Here is a 23,330-nt window from a genome sequence, read left to right as displayed (position 1 = left end):
GATGAGATGGCGACATGGACAGAGTAAAAGGGATGGTCTGGTGTGTTATCTGTGAGGGCAGTGTCGACCCATTCACCACTCGTACCGTTACTGGTTGAGCTAGCATAACCAGGGGTATTGCGTGACATTGGGCGAAGGCAGAAGACATAAAATTGCCCTCCGCCCCAGAATCCACGCAGAGCTCTACCGAGTGGGAGAATGAGCCTATAGTAATTGTCCCCTTAAAGGACAATTTAGAGGCAAACGTCGCCGTGTCTAGTGTACCTCCACCTACTACCACTAGACGCTGACGTTTCCTCGACCGCTGAGAACATCTGGTGGCTAGATGTCCTGACTGCTGGCAAACATGACAGACCTTGAGTGCACAAGCGGTCCGGGACTTAGATCCTGCTTGTGACACTTCCCTGGCCTCATGTGACTCAGGAACCAGGACCGGAGATTCCAGAGGTTTGGCGAAGGTAGGAGCCAGCCGAAACCTCTGCCTACACTGGGCTCGCTCTAACCTCCGCTCGTTAAAACGGAGGTCAATTCGAGTGGAGACAGTTATTAACTCCTCCAGTGTGGCAGGAATCTCCCTAGTGGCCAGAGCGTCCTTAACGTGGTCAGCCAGGCCCCTCCAAAATATGGGGATAAGAGCTTTATCCGACCAATCCAGCTCAGAAGCTAAAGTGCGGAATTGGACGGCAAAATGACTGACCAAGGACTCACCCTGAGTTAATGCCAGCAGTTGGAGCGCAGTATCATGGGTGACTTGAGGTCCTAAAAAGACCTGTTTCAGAGTGCTCAGAAACAGCGGAGCACTCTGCACCACATGATCGCCATGCTCCCTCAGCGGCGTAGCCCATTCCAACGCCCTGTCCGACAAGAGAGACACTATAAATCCCACCTTAGCCCGCTCTGTGGGAAAACGTGCAGCCAGGAGCTCGAGGTGAATAGAGCACTGACTCACAAATCCCCTACAAAATTTGCTATCGCCAGAAAATTTTTCTGGCAGCGGGAGGCGAGAAAATGTCGGAGCAGGGGTGGCAATGGACAGGGTTGCTGCAGCCACGCTAGCAGCCTGTACAGCAACTGCGGTAACATCCACAGCTGAGGTTGCGCTCTCAAGAGCCGCCAACCTACCCTCCAGCTGCTGGATATACCGCAAGGATTGCTGTTTGTCCATCATTACTAGCCAGACCCTGGCGCTAGTGTAATGTTAGGGCTAGCGGAACGCACCAAATAATAAGACAGATAGAGTATGGCGCGTTCGCAGCCCGGGGTCCACCGTGCAGAGATGGAACCTGCTGCCAAGTAATGACGGACTATATGGCGGTACTCATAAGTATACACACGTGGGCTAAACTTCACCCAGCGTGAAGGAAGCGATCCTGTTGCGTCACAGGACCGCGGTACCGCACATAGAGCGCGAGCAAGTAGTCAGCGAACTCAACCCCAACTAGGATTGAAGTCCGATTAAACCCTTGCTGGCACAACACTGCAACTGGGTGTGCAAGGAAACTAATTAACAATCTTAAGGCACAAGAGTGCATGCGGTGCCGCACTGACGAACGCCACTAACCACCCAGGCTTGGGTAAGGAAAGCACAGAGGAAGTGCACGGCGCCGTACTGGCGGTCACAGCAACTGGACGCTGTAATGTGTGATTCGTGCTGTAGGCTAAGTCGGGCGCTAGATAGCAAACATACACCTTCCGCGAACAGACATTCAATAGGGTAGGGGTATCCAAGGAAGACTTGCACTCACAACAAACACACGTATGCAAATGTACACTAGCGCATGGCCGTGCGGTCATGCGCAGTTTATATAGTTGCAGCACAGGAAGTGGCCACAGAAACTTTGCCCTTCCAAGACCTGCCAAGAGGACCAATGGAATGTGCTGCAGAGCCTGAACACATGACCCTCGATCTCCAACGGGAGATCTTGCCCTGGGCATGCTCAGTGTGTGCAGACAAGGACTTAGTCCCAGAGAAGTCCGCTCGCTGCTGACCAGCACTGGCTTTAATGGCAGAAGCTGAAGAAGCAGCAGTAACTCTCTGTACAGAGTGAGACTGAGCAAGACGCTGGGACCGACGTCCCTGCTGAGCAGACTCCACTGCGGCTGGATAAGAATGGGAGACCGCAGCAGAGATGGCTCGAGATTCCCCCTGTGCAGAAGCGGGATCTCGAGACCTAACAGTAGGCTTGTCGGAAGAGGTAAGAGGTTGGTCTTCAGGTTCTTTTTGAAGGTTTCGATGGTAGGTGAGAGTCTGATGTGTTGTGGTAGAGCGTTCCAGAGTAGGGGTGATGCGTGAGAGAAATCTTGTATGTGATTGTGGGAAGAGGAGATAAGAGGGGAGTAGAGAAGGAGATCTTATGAGGATCGGAGGTTGCGTGCAGGAAAGTACTGGGAGACGTATGGAGGAGACAGGTTGTGGATGGCTTTGTATGTCATGGTTAGGCTTTTGTACTGGATTCTCTGGTTAATGGGGAGCCAGTGAAGGGATTGACAGAGGGGAGAGGCCGGGGAATAGCGGGGGGACAGGTGGATTAGTAGGGCAGCAGAGTTTAGAATAGATTGGAATGAGTGCGAGAGTGATAGAGGGGAGGCCACAGAGCAGGAGGTTACAGTAGTCGAGACGGGAGATGATGAGGGCATGGACTAGGGTTTTTGAAGATTCTTGGTTTAGGCATGTACGGATCCGTGAAATATTTTTGAGTTGAAGGCGGCAGGAAGTGGAAAGGCCTTGGATATGTGGTTTTAAGGAGAGATCAGTGTCAAGGATTACCCCAAGATAGCGAGCTTGTGGGACAAGGGAGAGTGTGCAGCCGTTTACTGTAATGGATAGGTTAGTTGGGTGGGTCGCGTGAGATGGGGGAATGACTATGAATTCTTTTTTGTCCATGTTAAGTTTTAGAAATCTAGTGGAGAAGAAGGATGAAATAGCCGACAGACATTGAGGGACTCTGGTTAGTAGGGTGGTGATATCTGGTCCAGAGATGTACATCTGTGTGTCATCAGCATAGAGATGATACCGAAAGTCGTGAGATTCTATGATCTGTCCCAGTCCAAAGGTGTAGATGGAGAAGAGCAGGGGCCCTAGAACTGAACCTTGCAGAACTCCGAATGATAGGGGGCAAGGTGAGGAGGTGATGTGTGTAGGAGACACTGAATGTCTGGTCAGTTAGTTATGACGAGATCCAGGATAGGACCAAGTCTGTAATGCAAAGGGATGAGAGGGTTCACAGCAACAGGGAATGGTCCACTGTGTCAAAGGCAGAGGACAGGTCCAGGAGGAGGAGAATAGAGTTGTGTTGCTTGCTCTTGGTGGTTAATAGGTCATTGGTGACCTTAGTTAAGGCAGTTTCAGTGGAGCAGTGTGACCGGAAGCCTAATTGTAAGCGGTCGAAGAGGGAGCAGGAAGATAGATGGGGGGACAGTTCAAGATGGACGTGTTGTTCCAGTAGTTTTGAGGCATAGGGGAGAAGTGATATAGGGCAATAGCTAGATACAGAGGATGGGTCAAGAGAGGGTTTTTTGAGGATAGGTATGATTGAGGCATGTTTAAAGCTTGAGGGGAAAACACCAGTTGTTAGTGATAGGTTGCAGAGATGGGTTAGGGTTGGGATGAAGACTGTGGCGAGGTTTGGGATCAAGTGGGATGGTATCGGGTCAAGTGCACAGGTGGTGAGATGCAATCTTGAAAGTAGAGTGGAGAGTCGATCTTCTGTAATGGTGGAGAAGTTGGTTTTGGAGGTGTAGGGCTGGGTAGTTGGGAGGAAGGGCTCTGGGGTTGTCCACTAAAACTGTCTCTGATGTTCTCAATCTTCTGCTTGAAACATGAGGCAAAGTCTTCAGCTGAGATGAGTGGGGAGGGAGGAGGTACTGGGGGATAGAGGAGAGAATTTAAGGTGTTGAATAACTGTTTAGGGTTGTGAGACAGGGAGGATATGAGAGATGAGAAGTAGGTTTGTTTTGCTGAAGTGAGTGTGGTCTTGAAAGTAGTGAGGGACTGTTTGAATGCGAAGAAGTGCTCGTTGGAGTGGGCTCTTTTCTTTGGTCAGGCTGGTGTGCCAGGGCTGTCTGTTGATTTTGCGAGCTTTGGTATGTGTGAGAGAGGCAAGAGATTCCAAAGCTACAGCTATCGTGGTGTTATATAGAGCAGCAGCGTCATCTGCATTGTGTAGGGAACTTATGTCTGTGAGAGGGAGGAGGGATTCAAAGAGTGAGTGTAGATTGGATATATCTCAGGCCAAACTTTTACATGCCACTGTATATGTCTTATAAAAGAGACGGTCTGGCTCTGAATCATATAGTTTTTATACTCATATAGCAATAAACAACAAGATCAATTCCCTTGGAGTTTGGAATCTTTGTTAATTTGTATGGATTGATGCGAGCTGGGAATATGTGGAATTTGTCCTTATGAGATAATCACTACAAGGCGGGAAATGGTTGCACCACAAAAACAGATTGTATTGTCTTAATAATAATTCTTCATCTTAAGACGTAGCCTTAAGTCCTCCAAATTGTTGTACACGCTGCTCCAAGTCAGTAGCTTGATTTCATTTTACTACTTTACCTTTTCTCAAACGTTATACCTAAAGTGCACAGGTGTTGTTTGTGGTTTTTCTTCTTTTTGGAGATTTGACAGACATAGCTTATTTATGTATTTAATTTCAATGTACATGAAGTCATGTGTTAGAGAATGATGGGTTAAAACAATGATGGGTTAAAACTTCTGATGGGAGAATTGATTGCAGGACTACAGTCCATTGGCCAAGCCAGTAATCTGTGATCACTGGACAGGAGGCCTGAATTTCCTTACCATCTGGCATTCCTAACCTTCTGTTGTTTGTAAAGCCCTAACAATGGGGCATTCCTTCACTGCTATCCACCCCCATGCAGCATCCACGATAATGACCACAGACACAGGTCTCGGGGATAACAGTTGTGTTTACTTTCACAGGAACGGGGAAGGAAGACATGGAGTAAATTCTTCACAGTTCACGTGGGTAGACCACAGCAAATACAGTTCGGAGTTAAATTCTAACATGAAATAGAGGCTTCGGAGCTTTAAGAACCAGCTTCTTTAGATGTAGTGCTTTTAAATTATTATAAAGGGGTACAGAGTCTTTTTGTAGTTTTATGCTGCAGATTATATATTTATATATTGCCAGGGTATCTCACCAACTTGGGAGTCCTGGAGTAATTTTCTCAGTGTCTGGCGTCATCTGCAAAAATACGTTTAGTGAAGCACATCTAGGTCCGAACTGTGAGGACCCAGGGTAGAAAGCTTTTAATAGACTGCCTGTGGAAGCCAGACAAGAGTCACAGGCTTTGGGCATGCCCGGAGATCTTGGGGTAAGGGAGCCTCCACATGTGCTCTGCTCCCTGTGGCAGCTTGTCCCAGACTGGGGATTTCCCAGCACTTCCTGATCTAAACTAGGTGGAAACTAGAATAGCTCCTCCTATTGAAACCGCAGTTCTCATGTAAAAACTTCCCATTGTATCATAGTATAAATAGTATAAATCAGCAGATGTTGCTGGAACGCAACAAATGAGAAAATACCTGGAAAAATACATAGATCAAATGAAAGCACATATCTGAAAACAGTGAAGGGGTAGCTAGAATGTGAGCTGTAGTGTAAAGGGTCATTCACGGTCCAGGGTACTTAAAGGGACAGACATAATCTGGACCGGGTCACTACATTGTTGACTTGCCGGGCAGCAGTAATGTCGTGTGTGCGTCACACCGCAATGATGACTTCATGCTAGCCCAATTAGTCAAAAAACATGCCAAACATAAAAGAGGTTCACAGGGCCCCCATCCATCGGTTACAGATTACTGACCTGGCCAATAGACCAAGACTCCTGCAAATCGATTCTCTCATCTCTAGATAAAACAATTGGTTGTTGGTATTATTTTATTTATGGACATATTTGAAAGATTTTCTAATTTAATTATGGAAATTTTTGAAAAATTGACAATTAATATGGTTATTTTTGCTTTTTACTTATAATAAATAACATGTTCCCTATATTATTTACAGCTGTGTCATACCCAAATTATAAGAAGACACCTCCTCCAGTTCCTCCACGAACAACCTCCAAGCCGCTTATCTCAGTGACAGCACAAAGCAGCACAGAGTCAACCCAGGATGCCTATCACGATAGCCGGACTCAAAGGATATCCCCATGGCCCCATGATGGCCGGGGCCTTTACAACTCCACAGACAGTCTGGATAGTAACAAGGCCATGAATCTTGCCTTGGAATCAGCTGCAGCACAGCGTCATGCCTCTGAGAGCAAAAGCAGCTCTGTTAGGAGCACCAGTGACAAGGCTGTTTCAGTTACCAAGTCGGATGAGTTCCTCAAGAAACGGCGTGCCTCAATAGGGATCCAGGTATGGTTTTACTTTGATATGTTGCTTTTCAAAATTACTTTATTGGTCTGTAAAATACATTTTATTGAATAGGTAAAATACTTAACTAATAAAATTTACTTGGATTCTCTTGATTGAAATTTAGTTAGATATTTTTTATTAAAAAGATAAGTATTGTCTTAAGGAAAAAAATACATTACTGTTTGATGTTTAATGAGGTTGTCCCATCTCAGAAAATTATCACCAATTGAATAGGTAATAGCATACTGATTGCTATTGGCCAGACTGCTGGGACCATGACCAATCCCAAGAACATGGTGATGAAACAGTCCAGTAGAATGGAGTGGTAGCAGTGCATGCATAGACAATGAATGTGCATGTGAGACCACCACTACATTTCAATAAATCCCTCTACTCAAGTTAGGATAATCCCATTAACTTCAAAAAACAAAATGAGTTACTTTGGGAAAAGAAGGATACAGTATTTGTGTAATAAAAATGGTTTGTTTAGGATCCATTGTAAAAATGTGAAAAACTAAGTATACCCTGTTTGAATTCTATGTTTTCTTTAAATAAGAACAGAATAAAAATATGGGTCTTAGAAAGGCTTAAAATTAGGCGAATACAATGTCAAACAGCAGCACATGGCAAATTACACTGTGTCATTATTCATTTATCCAAAACATTGCCTAAATGCAGAAGGAGTTTGTAGAAAGGTAAGTACACCCCATAAATCAATAGCTTTTTGAAACACCTTTAGCATCAATAAGCTGCAGTAATTGTTTTCTGTGTGACCTTATCAATTTGTCATATCACTGCTATGCCAGCGCTCTCTTAGCTACCTGTCTGACAATGGTTTGAGATTGTGGTCCTGAACGTCACATACATGTTTTTTTGCATAGCTTAAGAATTACATTTTGCATTACTTCATTGGAGTGCTGAGTCATTCGTCAGTAAATCAATGGCATTTTATTAGTAGTACCTAGCTACTACTTACTCTTTTAATTCTTATTGAATCAGTAAGGGTGTTCTTAATTTTTCACACACTGCTTCTGCATTTTTTGCCTAATTTTTGTCAACTAAATAATGACATGGTGTAATTTAGCATGTGTTGATGTTCCTCTGGGATTGAATTTACCAAATTTTAAACAGAATTTTTTTTTATCATGTCTTGATAGTAAAACCATAGAATTCAAAGGTGTGCTTAGTTTTTCTCATGATTGTATATTGATCTTAATTCCATTAATTATATTTCAGACTCTATATGTAAGTGAGGCATTTAGCAACATGTACAACATTAAACCACTGTATAAATAGCAGTAAAAATGCAGGACTCAATTGCAGAATTCCTAATCGTTAAAGCATACATACAGGTCCTTCTCAAAAAATTAGCATATAGTGTTAAATTTCATTATTTACCATAATGTAATGATTACAATTAAACTTTCATATATTATAGATTCATTATCCACCAACTGAAATTTGTCAGGTCTTTTATTGTTTTAATACTGATGATTTTGGCATACAACTCTTGATAACCCAAAAAACCTGTCTCAATAAATTAGCATATCAAGAAAAGGTTCTCTAAACGACCTATTACCCTAATCTTCTGAATCAACTAATTAACTCTAAACACATGCAAAAGATACCTGAGGCTTTTATAAACTCCCTGCCTGGTTCATTACTCAAAACCCCCATCATGGGTAAGACTAGCGACCTGACAGATGTCAAGAAGGCCATCATTGACACCCTCAAGCAAGAGGGTAAGACCCAGAAAGAAATTTCTCAACAAATAGGCTGTTCCCAGAGTGCTGTATCAAGGCACCTCAATGGTAAGTCTGTTGGAAGGAAACAATGTGGCAGAAAACGCTGTACAACGAGAAGAGGAGACCGGACCCTGAGGAAGATTGTGGAGAAGGACCGATTCCAGACCTTGGGGAACCTGAGGAAGCAGTGGACTGAGTCTGGTGTGGAAACATCCAGAGCCACCGTGCACAGGCGTGTGCAGGAAATGGGCTACAGGTGCCGCATTCCCCAGGTAAAGCCACTTTTGAGCTACAGAGAAGCAGCACTGGACTGTTGCTAAGTGGTCCCAAGTACTTTTTTCTGATGAAAGCAAATTTTGCATGTCATTCGGAAATCAAGGTGCCAGAGTCTGGAGGAAGACTGGGGAGAAGGAAATGCCAAAATGCCTGAAGTCCAGTGTCAAGTACCCACAGTCAGTGATGGTGTGGGGTGCCATGTCAGCTGCTGGTGTTGGTCCACTGTGTTTCCTCAAGGGCAGGGTCAATGCAGCTAGCTATCAGGAGATTTTGGAGCACTTCATGCTTCCATCGGCTGAAATGCTTTATGGAGATGAAGATTTCATTTTTCAGCATGACCTGGCACCTGCTCACAGTGCCAAAACCACTGGTAAATGGTTTACTGACCATGGTATTACTGTGCTCAATTGGCCTGCCAACTCTCCTGACCTGAACCCCATAGAGAATCTGTGGGATATTGTGAAGAGAAAGTTGAGAGACGCAAGACCCAACACTCTGGATGAGCTTAAGGCCGCTATTGAAGCATCCTGGGCCTCCATAACATCTCAGCAGTGTCACAGGCTGATTGCCTCCATGCCACGCCGCATTGAAGCAGTCATTTCTGCCAAAGGATTCCCGACCAAGTATTGAGTGCATAACTGAACATTATTATTTGTTGTTTTTTTTGTTTGTTATTAAAAAACACTTTTATTTGATTGGATGGGTGAAATATGCTAATTTATTGAGACAGGTTTTTTGGGTTATCAGGAGTTGTATGCCAAAATCATCAGTATTAAAACAATAAAAGACCTGACAAATTTCAGTTGGTGGATAATGAATCTATAATATATGAAAGTTTAATTGTAATCATTACATTATGGTAAATAATGAAATTTAACACTATATGCTAATTTTTTGAGAAGGACCTGTATACCTATTAAGGAGAGGGGATCATTTTCCCCAGAAGGAAAACAGAAGTCCTGAGAATTAATAAAGTGCAATATAGACAAAGTAAAAAAAAGGCTAAAAAATACCCAAAATGCAAGGTACTGTATGTGTACAGAAGCAAATATTGCCCTTAAAAAAGCAGTAATGTTAAGAAAATATGTTGAAACATGCAGAATGTCCCAATATCTGGACAATATTTTTTGGGGGGACCATATATATTATTTTTTGTCAAACCAACCTGATTTGTTTTAACGAAGAGGTGAGTAGAAACCCGGACAGAGGAATAGCCATAGATATAGTGCTTTTGGACTCTACACAGCTATTTGACTTGCCACTATCATCCATAGATGTCTAATAGGTAAATTAAGGTCTCTAAACTTAGAATGTATTGATTGTAAATCAATCAAACACTAGCTCTAGTGATGAGCAAGTATACTCGATACTCGAGAATTCCCGAGCATGCTCGGGTGTCCTCCGAGTATTTGTAAGTACTCGGAGATTTAGTTTTCTGCGCCGCAGCTGGATGATTTACATCTGTTAGCCAGCATAAGTACATGTGGGGGTTTCCTGGTTGCTAGGGAATCCCCACATGTACTTATGCTGGCTAACAGATGTAAATCATTCAGCTGCGGTGCAGAAAACGAAATCTCCGAGTACTTACAAATACTCGGAGGACACCCGAGCATGCTCGGGAAATCTCGAGTACTGAGTATACTCGCTCATCACTAACTAGCTCATAGACCATCCCTAGAGTTTTGTGTTGAATGACTGCAACTCTAAATCCTCCCCAGTTATAAGTGTTATACCTCAAGGTTCAGTGGTGGGCTTGCTATCATTCAATTTATGTATTAATGATATAGAAGATGTGGTTAACAGTATTGGTTTAGCAGGTAACCCTATGCTTTGCAGTATAATGCAGTCCATGGAAAATGTTCATAAGTTATAATCTGATTTGCAGAAACTGAATACTGAGTAATAATAATATGTGGGCATGATATGTTCTAGCGGGAGTAAAACTAGAAGAGTCATTGGTAGAGAAGGATCTGGGTGTATTTGTAGATCACATAATAAATAAGTCTACAATGTCAATCAGGGGCTTCAAGAGCCACCAGGATACTGTTGTGGATTAAAAGAGGCATGGACTTGTGATACAGGGATGTGATAACAACAATTTACAAAGTATTAGTATGACTTGATCTGCAATAAGCTCTGAAGTTAAAAAGGATGTCTTAGAGTTAGAAAAGGTACTAAGAAGATCCAGAAAATTGATAGAGGATCTTAGCTATATGGAAAGATTAACATTATTACTTAAATTTAGTCTTGAGGAGAGAGTGGAGAGACATCTAAACGGGGTATGATTAATGAGATTATCCCCTACTTGAACTACTCCTCAATACTATATTAGCCCATGTAAAATAATATTCACTATAATTGTGTCTGGTGCCGTCACCGTTCTAGCACTAGCGTCTTGTCTCACTGGACTCGCATGACATTATGTGACATGTACTCTGCAACCATTCAGTGGCCACTTCACTCTTACCTCCTTGTAACTGACATCCGGAGGGAGTTAGTGAGCAGCAGTTTAATCTAAAAGAAGTGAGTGATGTGGCCACTAATTGGCTGCAGGGCTCATGTGACATAAGAATGTCACGCGAGTCCTTGGGAAACTAGGCATCAACATTGCTGAAACAGCACGCATGTTATTAGTTTACATGGGAGAATATAGTGATCGAGAAGGTATTGTCCAAGAAGTGAACAACCCCCTTTAACCTGTGCAAGTAAATAAATGGCCCATACAAAAATATAGCAAAAGTTGTTTTATTTAAAACCCCCTCAAAAGGCAAGGAAGTATTCTATGGACCTGGAGGAAAAAAAGATTCAATCTTTAAAGGTAAGAGGTAGAGATGATCAAATCTTTTGAAATTCATATTCACCAGGTTAAACTAATTTTTGTGAAAACTTCAATTTGGTTTCAATTTGCCATAAATTGCAGGTATTCCAGTTTACCTGAAAAGATGTCTATAAGACTGAGGTCTCCTAGTAGTGTATTCAACCCCTTTCCATCTCTTTAATCGAAACTCAGCATTAGGCTGGTATCACACTGCGTTATGGCAGTCGGTTAGACGGACTGCGTTACACCGCGGCATAATGCGGTGTAACGCAGTCTGTTAATGCTGCCATTAACCCCTATTATCGGGCACATCGCCAACGCATGCCATAATCTGCATGTGCTAGCGATGTGCCGTCATTCAGTGATGGAGCCTTGGATGCGAGTGGAGGGGAGTATGCGGGCGCCGGGCACTGACTGCAAGGGAGTAGGGAGGGACTAATCAGACTGTGCACGTTGCTTATTGGTCGCGGCAGCCATGACAGGCAGCTGGCGAGACCAATCAGCGATGCAGGATTTCCATTACGGAAGTTGCAAACAGAAAGACAGACAGACGGAAGTACCCCTTAGACAATTTTATATATACATAAGAACACAAAGTAGCAAGTATTTGTGAAGTGTAAAATGAATACTATATGGTTTTCTAAATATTTTAAAATATAAATCTAAAAATTGTGACGTGCGTTTGTATTCAGCCCTGCTGAATCACTACTTTGTAGAACCTCCTTTCACTGCAATTACTGCTGTAAGTCTGATAGGGTATGTCTCTGCCAGCTTTGCACTTCTAGAAGCTGCACTTTTTATACATTTTTCCTTGTAAACTAGCTCTAACTCTTTGAGATTGGATGGAGAGCTTCTGTGAACAGCAATTTTCAAATCTTTTCCACAGATTCCCAATTGGATTTAGCTCTGGACTTTGACTGGGCCATTCAAACACATGAATATGTTTTGATCTAAACCATTCCATTGTAGTTCTGGCAGTATGTTTAGGATCATTGGTCTGTTGGAAGGTGAACCTACAGCCCAGTCTCATGTATTTTGCAGCCTTTCCTCAAAGATTGCCCTGTATTTACGTCCATCCATCTTCCCATCAACTCAACCCAGCTTTCCTGCTCCTGTTGAAAGAAACCATACCCACAGTATGATACTGTCACCAGCATGTTTGATGGTGAGGACAATGTTTCCAGGGTGACATGTAGTGCTAGTTTTCCACCACAAGTAGCCTTTTGCAATTATCCAAAAAAGTTCCACTTTGGTCTCATATGACCAGAGCACCTTCTTCCAAATGCTAGCTGTGTCCCCTGCTTGACTTTTTGCAAACTGGACTTTTTATGACTTGCTTTCAAAAATGTATTTTTTCTTGTTGTAACTCTTCCATAAAGACCAGTTTTGTGGAGTATACTACCAATAGTTGTCCTGTGGACAGATTTTCCCACCTGAGTTGTGGATGTCTGCAGCTTCTCCAGAGTGACCATGGCCCTCTTGGCTGATTCTCTAAGGCTGGTTTCACATTTGCATTGGGCAGAGCTGCGGAGGGCTGCATGGTTCCTCCACTAAGCCACGCCCACTGCTGAACCTCTTCCATTCAGCTCCACCTACATCGGCATGCATCCTGCATACCTATCTTTAACATTGGGTATACAGGGCATTTGGATGTATGCGGACTGAAACAAAATGCAACATGTTGTGTTCGGCACAGTTCAGCACAGCATCAAAACAACGCATGTGGAGGCATCCGCATAAATTCGCATGTCCTGTGTAATCAATGTTAAAGATAGGTACACAGAACGCATGCTGATGTAGGCAGAGCTGAATGGAAGAGGTGCGGCAGTGGGCGGGGCTTAATGGAGGAACTATGCAGCCCTCTGCAGCTCTGCCCAACCCAAATGTGAAACCAGCCTAAATAGTGCTCTCCTTGCTTGGGATGTAAGATTAGGTTTGCAGTTGTGCCATATTCCTTCCATTGTCAGATGTTGGAATAAACAGTACTCCATGAGATGTTCAGAGATTTTTTTTATAACATAACCCTACAGTATTTTTTTCCACAACTTTATCCCTGACCTGTCTGGCGAGTTCCTTGTTTTTCATGATGCTGTTTGATCCCTAATGTTCTCAAACAAACCTTTGAGGCTTTCATGGAACAGCTGTACTTATACTGAGAATAAATTACAGTTAGGTGGACTCAGTTTACTAATTTTGTGATGCCTGTAGCCGATTGGTCACTCAGGATTTTATTTAGGGCTATCAGACTACAGTGGGCTGAATACAAATGCATGTCACAATTTCTGCCTACTGCAAAGGATTCTGGGTAAACCTGCTATTCTTTGTATTATGCTGCTTGCAAGTACTTTCCGTTTCAGGAAAGCATCCACTATGTATTTCCTTTAAGTAGAGGGCTTTTCGGTCTCTTTCGTCCCGCTACATTTAGCCCAACTTGGGTCTCTCCCTAAGGTGGCTAGCATGTATGTATCGCTTGCTCACCGAGCCCCACTCCATACAGCCAACCAATTCCAGCCCGGTGCTGATGAGGGCCTAAAGCCCGAAACACGTGTCCACAGGTAGGAATTGGTTGGCTGTGTAAATTTAGAAACTAATCCGCAGCATTGCACGCTTGGCGGTTCCAAGCGCTGTGGATTAGACAGGGGTGGAAAGAGATGATTTGCATAGCTCCGCCTACTGCAAAGGATTCTGGGTAAACCTGCTATTCTTTGTATTATGCTGCTTGCAAGTACTTTCCGTTTCAGGAAAGCATCCACTATGTATTTCCTTTAAGTAGAGGGCTTTTCGGTCTCTTTTTCGTCCCGCTACATTTAGCCCAACTTGGGTCTCTCCCTAAGGTGGCTAGCATGTATGTATCGCTTGCTCACCGAGCCCCACTCCATACAGCCAACCAATTCCAGCCCTGTGCTGATGAGGGCCTAAAGCCCGAAACACGTGTCCACAGGTAGGAATTGGTTGGCTATGTAAATTTAGAAACTAATCCGCAGCATTGCACGCTTGGCGGTTCCAAGCGCTGTGGATTAGACAGGGGTGGAAAGAGATGATTTGCATAGCTCCGCCTACTGCAAAGGATTCTGGGTAAACCTGCTATTCTTTGTATTATGCTGCTTGCAAGTACTTTCCGTTTCAGGAAAGCATCCACTATGTCACAATTTCCACGTTTATATTTTTAAAATAATTAGAAAACCATGTATTTTTTACTTTACACTTCAAAAATTCTTGCTACTTTGGGTTGGTAATTCACATAAAATCTCCATAATATGCATTTAAGTTTGTGGAAATAACACAAAAAGATGTGGAAAAGTTCACTGGATATGAATACTTCTTCAATACACCGTAAATTGTTGTTCTGAGTGTTGATCCTGTCAATTTATATTTGAGATGAAAGAGGAAAAATGTTTTGTTTTTGTTTTTTCCAGACTCGCTCATATATTATGGTTGTACCAATAACTCATTACCATTATCCTGTCCTATCCCTCAAGTGCCTTTTTCCAATTAAAGAAAAATATTAATTCCAGTCAAAAATAAATATTTTTTGGATGGTTGTAATTCATAAAACATAATAGTAAATATTGGCTGTACGGTATGATTAAAATTTATTTATGTAATTTTATAAATTTAATATTTGTAGTAAAAAACCCCGACAATTGCTTATTTAGATTTGATTCATAAGGATATTCCAGTTCTATACAAGTCAAGGATAACTTCAAAGAGTGGATTGGTTTCAGAAAGATAATCTCATTTAAACCTCACTTACACTGTACTGTAGATATATTGAAGTTTTCAAAGTGAAGATTCTGGAAAATAATATTCTTCTTGTGAACAACATCCTCTTTAATGTCAACGGATTTGTCATGTTTTAAAAAGAGGTCTGTCTTAAAGAGAAGAAATGTTTTAAACACTTAGTTATTAACTTGGCTGACCTACATACATGTGTGCATAGCTATTGGCAATAAGAAGGCTGTGACATAAAAAAAATAAATGAACAGATTGTATTAGAAAAAAGCATATGAGGTATGTTTTATAGGCTTATATGACATGACAATAATCATCACATGGTCAGCACTAGAACAGAAGAGCTATTGTAGGAGGTGTTAAAGGACTTTTCACGTTCGAGAAAACCCTTCTTCCCTAACTGCAGCTTGCTTTGGAAAAAAAAGCTAATTTTGCTTTAGTCACCCACCTCAGGTCCGGCGTTTGACCTCCACCGATGCTCGGGAGGTCTGCAGCACTGACGTCACAATTCACAAACTGCTCCAATTAGTGAGTTAATCGACTCTGAGCAGCTGGTGCTGTCAACTCAAACACAGCTCGGTAATTGGCTGCAGCTCTGTCAATGTGACGTCAACACTGCAGATAATAACAGTCCCTTGTTTTCCGGGACAAGCCAGCTGACTTCATCAGGAGACATGTGCTCCTAACAGCCGGGGATAGAATCATGATCCACCCGCAGCTATTAACATGTTGAATGCCACTGTCAATTTCCTACAGCAGCATTTAACATGGCCGCGCCGGAAGCACATCACTAATCCCGCCTATCGGAGCCCGTGTTACATGACCACAGGGCGCCAATGGATTAGCATGACATCCCGGGGTCTGTAGGAGACCCCTGTGGTTGTCATTGCCAATCTGCTATGAGCGCCACCCTGTGGCTGTGGCTCTAAGCAAATGATCATTTTAGCCCTGCTATGTGTAACACAGGCGATTGGATGATCGCAGCTTCTAGTCTCCTATGGAGACTACTGAAGCAAGTGAAAAGTTAAAAAAAAGTTTTTTTAAAAAATTCAAAAAATATAAAAGTTCAAATCACTTTCCTTTTACCCCATTCAAACTAAAACAATAAAAAACACACATTTAATATTGCTGTGTTTAGAAACACCCAACCTATCAAAGTATAAAAAGAATGAATCCAAACGGTATACAGCATAATGAGATAAAAATCATACCAGAATTATGTTTTTTTGGTTGCTGCAACATTGCAATAACAGGTGATCAAAAGATCATATCTCCCCCAAAATGGTATAAAAAAAACATCAGCTCAGCACGTAAAAAATAAGCCCTCACCCAGCCACAGGTCAAAAAAAGGAAAATCTACAGGTCTCGGAAAAAATGAACCCTTACATGTTTGGTATCTGTGAACTCGTAATGACCTGAAGAATCATAATGGCAGGTCAAAAAACAATTGTGGAAGTTCACTTTTTTTACAATTTTACGGCACTCCCATTTTACACGACATGGTTAAAACCAATGGTGTTGTTCAACAGTACAACTCGTCTCGCAAAAAAATAAACCCTCACATGGCCATTTTGACCAAAAAATGCAAAAGTTATGGCTCTGGGAAGACAGAGAACAAAAAACGAAAATGCTAAAATGGAAAACCCCAAAGTCTTGACGTGGTTAAAGGTTTAGAATTTCTCTAATATGACTTACGGGATAGAGATAAAACTGTTTATTGAGGGTAAGATTTGTGGACAGGCCATAGCATTTAAGCTCTACGAAATGTAAGGAGAAAACAAAACTGAACAATTACCACTCACGCATTAAATTGGATTGTTTAAAGGGGCCAAACTTGTTAACTAGCACTTAAAAAGAAATTACTTAAATTCCTGTTTGCCAGTCAGAGGCCAATGTAGAAAACGCATGTAGATTTGGAGCCATTTAACAATGCTCCGGTGACAGTACTTATTATCTGTCACATTACATTGGCAGAATCCAGCACTTGGTCAAAGTAAGTTAAAGACATTATGAATTTTCTCAAAACTGATTTAATTCAAAATCATATAAAATTGTACTAGAATAACTTTGTCAGACTTTAGAATTTGCTTAATTCAGACCATATATGCACCGGAGGCTGCAGGGTTTCACACAAAGTCCCTTGAGGCTGTGAATCATGGGTGCCGTGTGCCATATCAGTCAGATGTTTTGTAGAGGAGAATCCCACTGGGTTCAAATCTGACAGAAATAAATATGTATGCCTCTTTATCAAATTGGTCATTGGATGTAAAAGTCACCACACACCTATCTACTGTCAAATGAGCTGTTCCTGCAAATGTTGCTTCTGTTTAGTGCAGTGCAGTGACATGCGGGGAAGCACAGATGCCTCCAATTCTGGGGTTGTGCATTGTCCCTTGAAGAGAGAGACTTCCTTCAATCTTGCCTTGCGCAGGTGTGTACTACGGAGGACAGAGAATGAACTTCAATCCAATATTGCAGCCAGCATGCAGCCAGCAGGTAAGGAAAGGGTGAATCAAACACCCAAAAACCCCGCCCCTATGGCTGAAAATTGTTCCCTCCAAATTGAGGTGACAGTCCCTTTTAGCTACCATTGTGAATCTGCGTGCCACATGTGCTGCCCATGTTTAGGTCACAAATTGATGGGTGTTTTTAACTTTATGCATACTGCATACAAAAACTCGCCAACCAATACAAACCAGTGTGTATAGGTGCAAACTAACAAAGTCACTAAAACTAAGAAAATAAAGCTGCACTTTGAAATGTCAAATGTAGCAAATTTAGAAAATAGGAACTGAATTTCTACCGTGGAAAATGGGTAAATGCTATTTAATGTTCAATAGAATATTGGAAAAATAGAGCTAAAATATTTCTATAAGAAAATTACAGAAAAATGAAAGAAGGTACAGGTATTTCACACATAAATTGGCCAATTCATTGAAGCCCAACAGCCATCGACAAGGCGTACCTTATTGTTGGGACCCTAACCTGATAAGTCACCTGGGCTGAAAAGCATACAATTTATAGGGCAGGACGGATCTAGCTCATTAAAACCACCTCAAACTGTTTTTAGCATTTTTCCAATATTCCATATGTACATTAAGTAACATTTACTTATATTCCACTGCAGTAATGCAGTTTCTATTTTCTAAATTTGCTATTTTTAAGACATTTCAGAGTGCGGTTTTATTTTCTTAGTTTGTCTGCAAAGGCAACAAAAAAAAATGACAAAGATCATTATAATGAACAGAACATTGGTTTCTCGGTTGCTGCATGTGTAGAGTGCAGCAGCCTGTAAAAGACTCATCATGACTGCTGTATATAAGCAGCAACTGAGATAACAGAAGATGAGCAGCTAATGAATGAAGATGGTATTGAATAATTTGTCTTAATTCATTACTAACCTCCTTTCACATTTTTACACTTTTTCCAACCCTAATTAGAGTTAGGGTTAGGACTGAGGATTGGTTTAGAGTAAGGTTTAGCATTACGGTTGGAGTCTAGGGTAAGGCTTAAGAGTAAGGTTAGGCTTAGGAATAGGGCTAGTGTAATAATATTGCTGCATAAAAATAGTAATAAAAATATATAAAAAACTACATACAAATTTTTTATTTTTCAAATTTCAAGTTGAGTTAAAAAAAGTAGAAAAAACTAAATAGTCAAAGTGTAAACTATAATTTCATCAGTTAATATAGGGGTTGAATTCTGGACTGGTGAAAAGGGACTTAGAGTGCTAATACAGTGCCTTGCAAAAGTATTCGGCTCCCTAGAACTTTTCCACCTTTTCCCACATATCATGCTTCAAACATAAAGATACCAAATGTACATTTTTCGTGAAGAATCAAAATAAGTGGAACACAAATGTGAAGTTGAACGAAATGTATTGTTTATTTTAAATTTTTGTGGAAAATCAAAAGCTGAAAAGTGTTTTGAAGTATGATATGTGGGAAAAGGTTGAAAAGTTCCAGGGAGCCAAATACTTTCACAAGGCACTGTAGTTCACAGGTTGCTTTGACCCGGGCGTTGGACACCCGTGCTGAAACTACCTTACTACCCTTTGTCTCTGTAAATTAAAATTTGTTAATGTTGAATATGATTCTTGTGTAGTAACCAAAAAAGGAACAAAAGGCGATCTTCTAGAGTAGACTCATCTCATATTTTAGCACAAGGTTTTTTTCCATTAAAAAATGGACTGACTTTGGAGGACTCAATTTGCAGGTGGACTTCATGTGATTTGTTTGCTTCGTCTTTCTCATAATTAGCAATATCAATTTGCCTATTATTCTGCTCAAAAATTAGCAAATTGATTAATACATCAAGAATAGATAGGTCATTTCACTGATGACCACAAACCTCATACTGCAACAAACTATTTACATGAACCTGAAATAAGACAAATGTAATTTTAGGGACAAGTAAAATGTTTTTGAACAGTAAATATTTAAATATATGTTACATAGGTTGAAAAAAAGACTTAAGTCCATCAAGTTCAAACTTTCTCCACCAATTGTACATTTTTTCACTGAATTAACTAGAAACCCCAATGTTATGAGTATTAAGGAAATTATCCAGCCTTTTTTAAAGGCTGTTATTGTGTCTGTCATTACTACCGCTAGTGGTAGAGCATTGCATAGTCTAACTGTTCTAACTGTAGCTGCCAGAATCGCCTTTCTTCCACCATTAATCAGTGCCACTTGGTCCTTAGTATGGTCTTTGGAAGGAATAAGTCATGTGCCAGTCCCTTGTACTCACCACACATGTCTTTTTTTTCTAGGCTAAACAAGCTCAACTTTTCCAACCTATCATCCTACTCTAACTTTCAAATATCCTTTTTAAAATGTGGAGCCCAAAACTGGGTCCCATATTCTTGTTGTGGCCTCACAAGTGATTTACAGAGGGGTAATAATACTTTGTGATCACAGGATTTTATCTCTCTTTTTTTTAAAAAAATATTTAAAATTGAGAGTCCTCAGTGGTTGATACCTTTTAATGGCTAACTGGTATCAACCACTGAGGACTCTCAATTCTAAATATTTTTCTATCTACTAGCTAACATGGTACCAAGATATATATCTTTCCTGTATCTCTCTTTTTATACACCCTAAAATCTTGTTTGCTTTTGTGGCTGCTGCTTGACATTGAGCACTGATTATTAACTACTACTGTCACGACTTTGTTGTTGGGCGCCCTTGCTCGTCCTGTTCCCTGGATCACTTCTGATGGTGAACAGACTGGGGCCACGTACCTTGCCTTAGCTCCTGAATCCACCCTCAGTCTGTACCCTTCTCCCACCCAGGGAAAAGGGGAGTACCGTAATAGACCAACCAAAGTAACAAGGTAATCCGAACAGGGATAACGAAAAATGCTAATCATACAAATATAGACACAAAAACAACAGAGGTAAACACCGGGGAGTGGAGGATGGGGTTAAAGTGGGAGAAGAAAGGGAGTTATCACACATTCAAAACCTAGCAACAGTTACAGATAAATCTACCAAAATGCCTTCTCCAACAACAACCACCAACAACCTTCAGCCTTGCAGCAAAAGCTAACTCTGACAATGAGTGATAGCCAGGGCCCAGATTATATAGGAGATGAGAGTGGCTAACAGTGCACACCTGAGAGCCTTAACGCAGGAAAGCTTCCAGGAGCTCCCAACTGAGCAGATTAGCCCCTGCACTGCTAAAAGAAATTTACACCATTTAATATGAAGATGAAGTGCTTCTAATCCATGAAGGAGTAGGAGAAATCAGATGCTGCAGTCTTCTGGCTCCTCTTTGACGCAGTAAACCTGTGACAGCTGCTCAGCTTACTTATAACCAGAATACCCAAGTCACTCTCCTGTTCTGTAGTTCCGAGTATACTCCAATTTATTGTATATGGAGCATTAGGATTACTCCGTCTTAGGTGCATTACTCTATATTTATCAACATTAAATTTCATTTGCCAAATGTTTGCCTGTTCAAATATGTTATCCAGATCGTTTTGCAATATTGTAGTGACTAGGTCAGATATTAATATCATACAAAGATTGGTGTCGTCAGCAAAGACTGACACTTTTATCTCAATCCCATCCTCAGGGTCATTAATAAAGTAGTTAAAAAAATTGGTCCTAGTACAGATCCCTGTGGTACCCCACTGCTGACTATATCCGATTTAGAGAACGTACCATTTACAACTACTCTGTGTTTCCTGTCTTTTAGCCAATTCCTTACCCATCTGCATATAGGTTCCCCCAGTCCCTACTTCTGTAGTTTCATTATAAGGCTGTTATGTGGTACAGTATCAAATGCCTTTCCAAACTACAGATAAATCACATCATCTGCATTACCTATGTCTCAATTTGTACTTACCTCCTCAAAGAAACCAAGCATATTGGTTAGACACCACTTATCTTTCATGAATCCATGCTGGTTGTCAGTAATTATATTATTCTCTGCAATACAGTATATCTCTGCAGGCCATCTCTTATCTTGTTATTATCGTCTTTTAAGGGACCAATACTATCTGTTTTTTTTTTCTTTTGGCATTGATGTATTTATAAACATTTTGGGGATTTATTTTAAACCATTTACCCCCAGGGCTGTTTGCACCTTAATGACCAGGACACATTTTACAATTATGACCACTGTCACTTTAGGAGGTAATAACTTTGCAATCCTTCAACAAATCACACTGATTCTGACATTGTTCTTCAAAGACATATTGTACTTCATTATAGTGGTAAAATTAATTCTATATGACTTGGTTTATTTTTGAAAAAAATGGAAATTTGGGAATTTGCATTTTTTTTAATTTTGAATTCTCATGCCCTTAAATCAGAGAGATATGTCACACAAAAAAGTTAATAAATAACATTTTCCACATGTCTACTTTACATTAGCAAAATTTTTGAAAGAATATTTTTTTGTTAGAAAGTTATAATGGTTAAAAGTTGACCACCGATTTCTCATTTTTCCATCAAAATTTACAAAACCATTTTTTTAGAGACCACACCACATTTGAAGTGACTTTGAGGGGTCTATATGACAGAAAATACCCAAAAGTGACACTAGTTTAAAAACTGCATACCTCGAAGTGCTCAAAACCACATTCAAGAAGTTTATTAACCCTTCAGATGATTCACAGGAACTGAAGCAATGTGGAATGAAAAAATAACTTTCAGCTTTTTTTCACTAAAGTTTCAGTTTAGGCCCAAATTATTTATTTTCTCAAGGTAACAGTAAAAAGTGGATCCCAAAATTTGTAGAGCAATTTCTCCTGAACATGCCAATTTGGCTTTTTGAATGCAAAATTTGCTGTAAACATTAGCGTACGTCCTGTCGCGTTTGGAAAGCTCCTGATGTGCCTAAACAGTGGAAACCCCCAACAAGTCACCCCATTTTGGAAACTGTACCCCTTAAGGAACTTATCTAGTTGTGTGGTGAACACTTTGAACTCACAAGTGCTTTACAGAAATTTATAACATAGAGCCATGATAATTAAAAAAAAAATCAAATTTTTTCCACAGAAATGATATTTTAGCCCCAATTTTTTTATTTTCACAAGAGTAACAGGAGAAATTGGACCCCAAAAGTTGTTATGCAATTGCTCCATAGTACAATGATACCCAATATGTGGATGGTTTTTAATAAGGAAAAATGCAAAGTACTACATCTGGGCAATAAAAATGAAAAAAGCATTTACAGAATGGGAGGCATAGGGCTAAGCAACAGCACATGTGAAAAAGACTTGGGTATACTAATAGATCATAAACTGAACATGAGTCAACAGTGTGATGCTGCAGCAAAAAAGGCAAACGTAATTCTGGGATGTATTAACAGAAGCAGGCCCAGATTAAGGGGGGGGGGGGCCCAAGGGACCCGGGCCCTGGGCCACCCACCAAGCGGGGGCCTCCCACCAATATAGGGATAAATATCTCAAAACATGTAAAATACACGTCTCTTTGCTGTGAACCATTTCTAATGATAAACATTTAACAAAAGAGAAACTATTGAAAGTGTAGGGACCTGGCTACGGTCCTACATCTCAGTGGCTAGCACAGAGCGGCAGAGTCATGGCACCTGACCTGCGTCAGCATCCACTGACCTGGCTAGCCTAGCCAGACTTCTTTAGTACCCTCCCTGTACCTAATGCTTAGCCTATGGCATGCGGCAGCCTTCTCCGATCCCAACAGAAGCTTCTAGGCGCTACCTATTCAGCTATATGATCGCTCCCTCGGATTAGATCAGATGAGAGTTTGTTCAGCTACCTTCGAGGAAGGAGGCAGAGCACACGATGTCGGTGCGAGAAGAGGTTTCTCCACTGTGGAGCGCAGCAGGGCTTCACTCTGGATCTTCAGTCACTCAAGATCCAGAAGTGAAGTGGTTCAGTCTTC

The 23,330-nt window shown here is 41.2% G+C and overlaps 1 protein-coding gene across 2 annotated transcripts in view; it reads left to right on the top strand.

Annotated features, from left to right (window-relative positions):
* Positions 1-23,330, top strand: part of DLGAP2 (DLG associated protein 2) — a 927,399-nt gene that overhangs the window by 784,354 nt on the left and 119,715 nt on the right. For both annotated transcript variants that reach the window (XM_069726918.1, XM_069726917.1), the window contains one exon: positions 6,033-6,385. In XM_069726918.1, the coding sequence (XP_069583019.1) occupies positions 6,033-6,385 (353 nt within the window). The remainder of the gene's footprint in view (positions 1-6,032; positions 6,386-23,330) is intronic.

Source organism: Ranitomeya imitator, chromosome 5, assembly GCF_032444005.1.
Source record: "Ranitomeya imitator isolate aRanImi1 chromosome 5, aRanImi1.pri, whole genome shotgun sequence".
NCBI classification, from domain to species: Eukaryota; Metazoa; Chordata; class Amphibia; order Anura; family Dendrobatidae; genus Ranitomeya; species Ranitomeya imitator.
The sequence above is the reverse complement of the archived record's forward strand: the minus strand, read 5'-3'. Positions and strand labels throughout refer to the sequence as shown.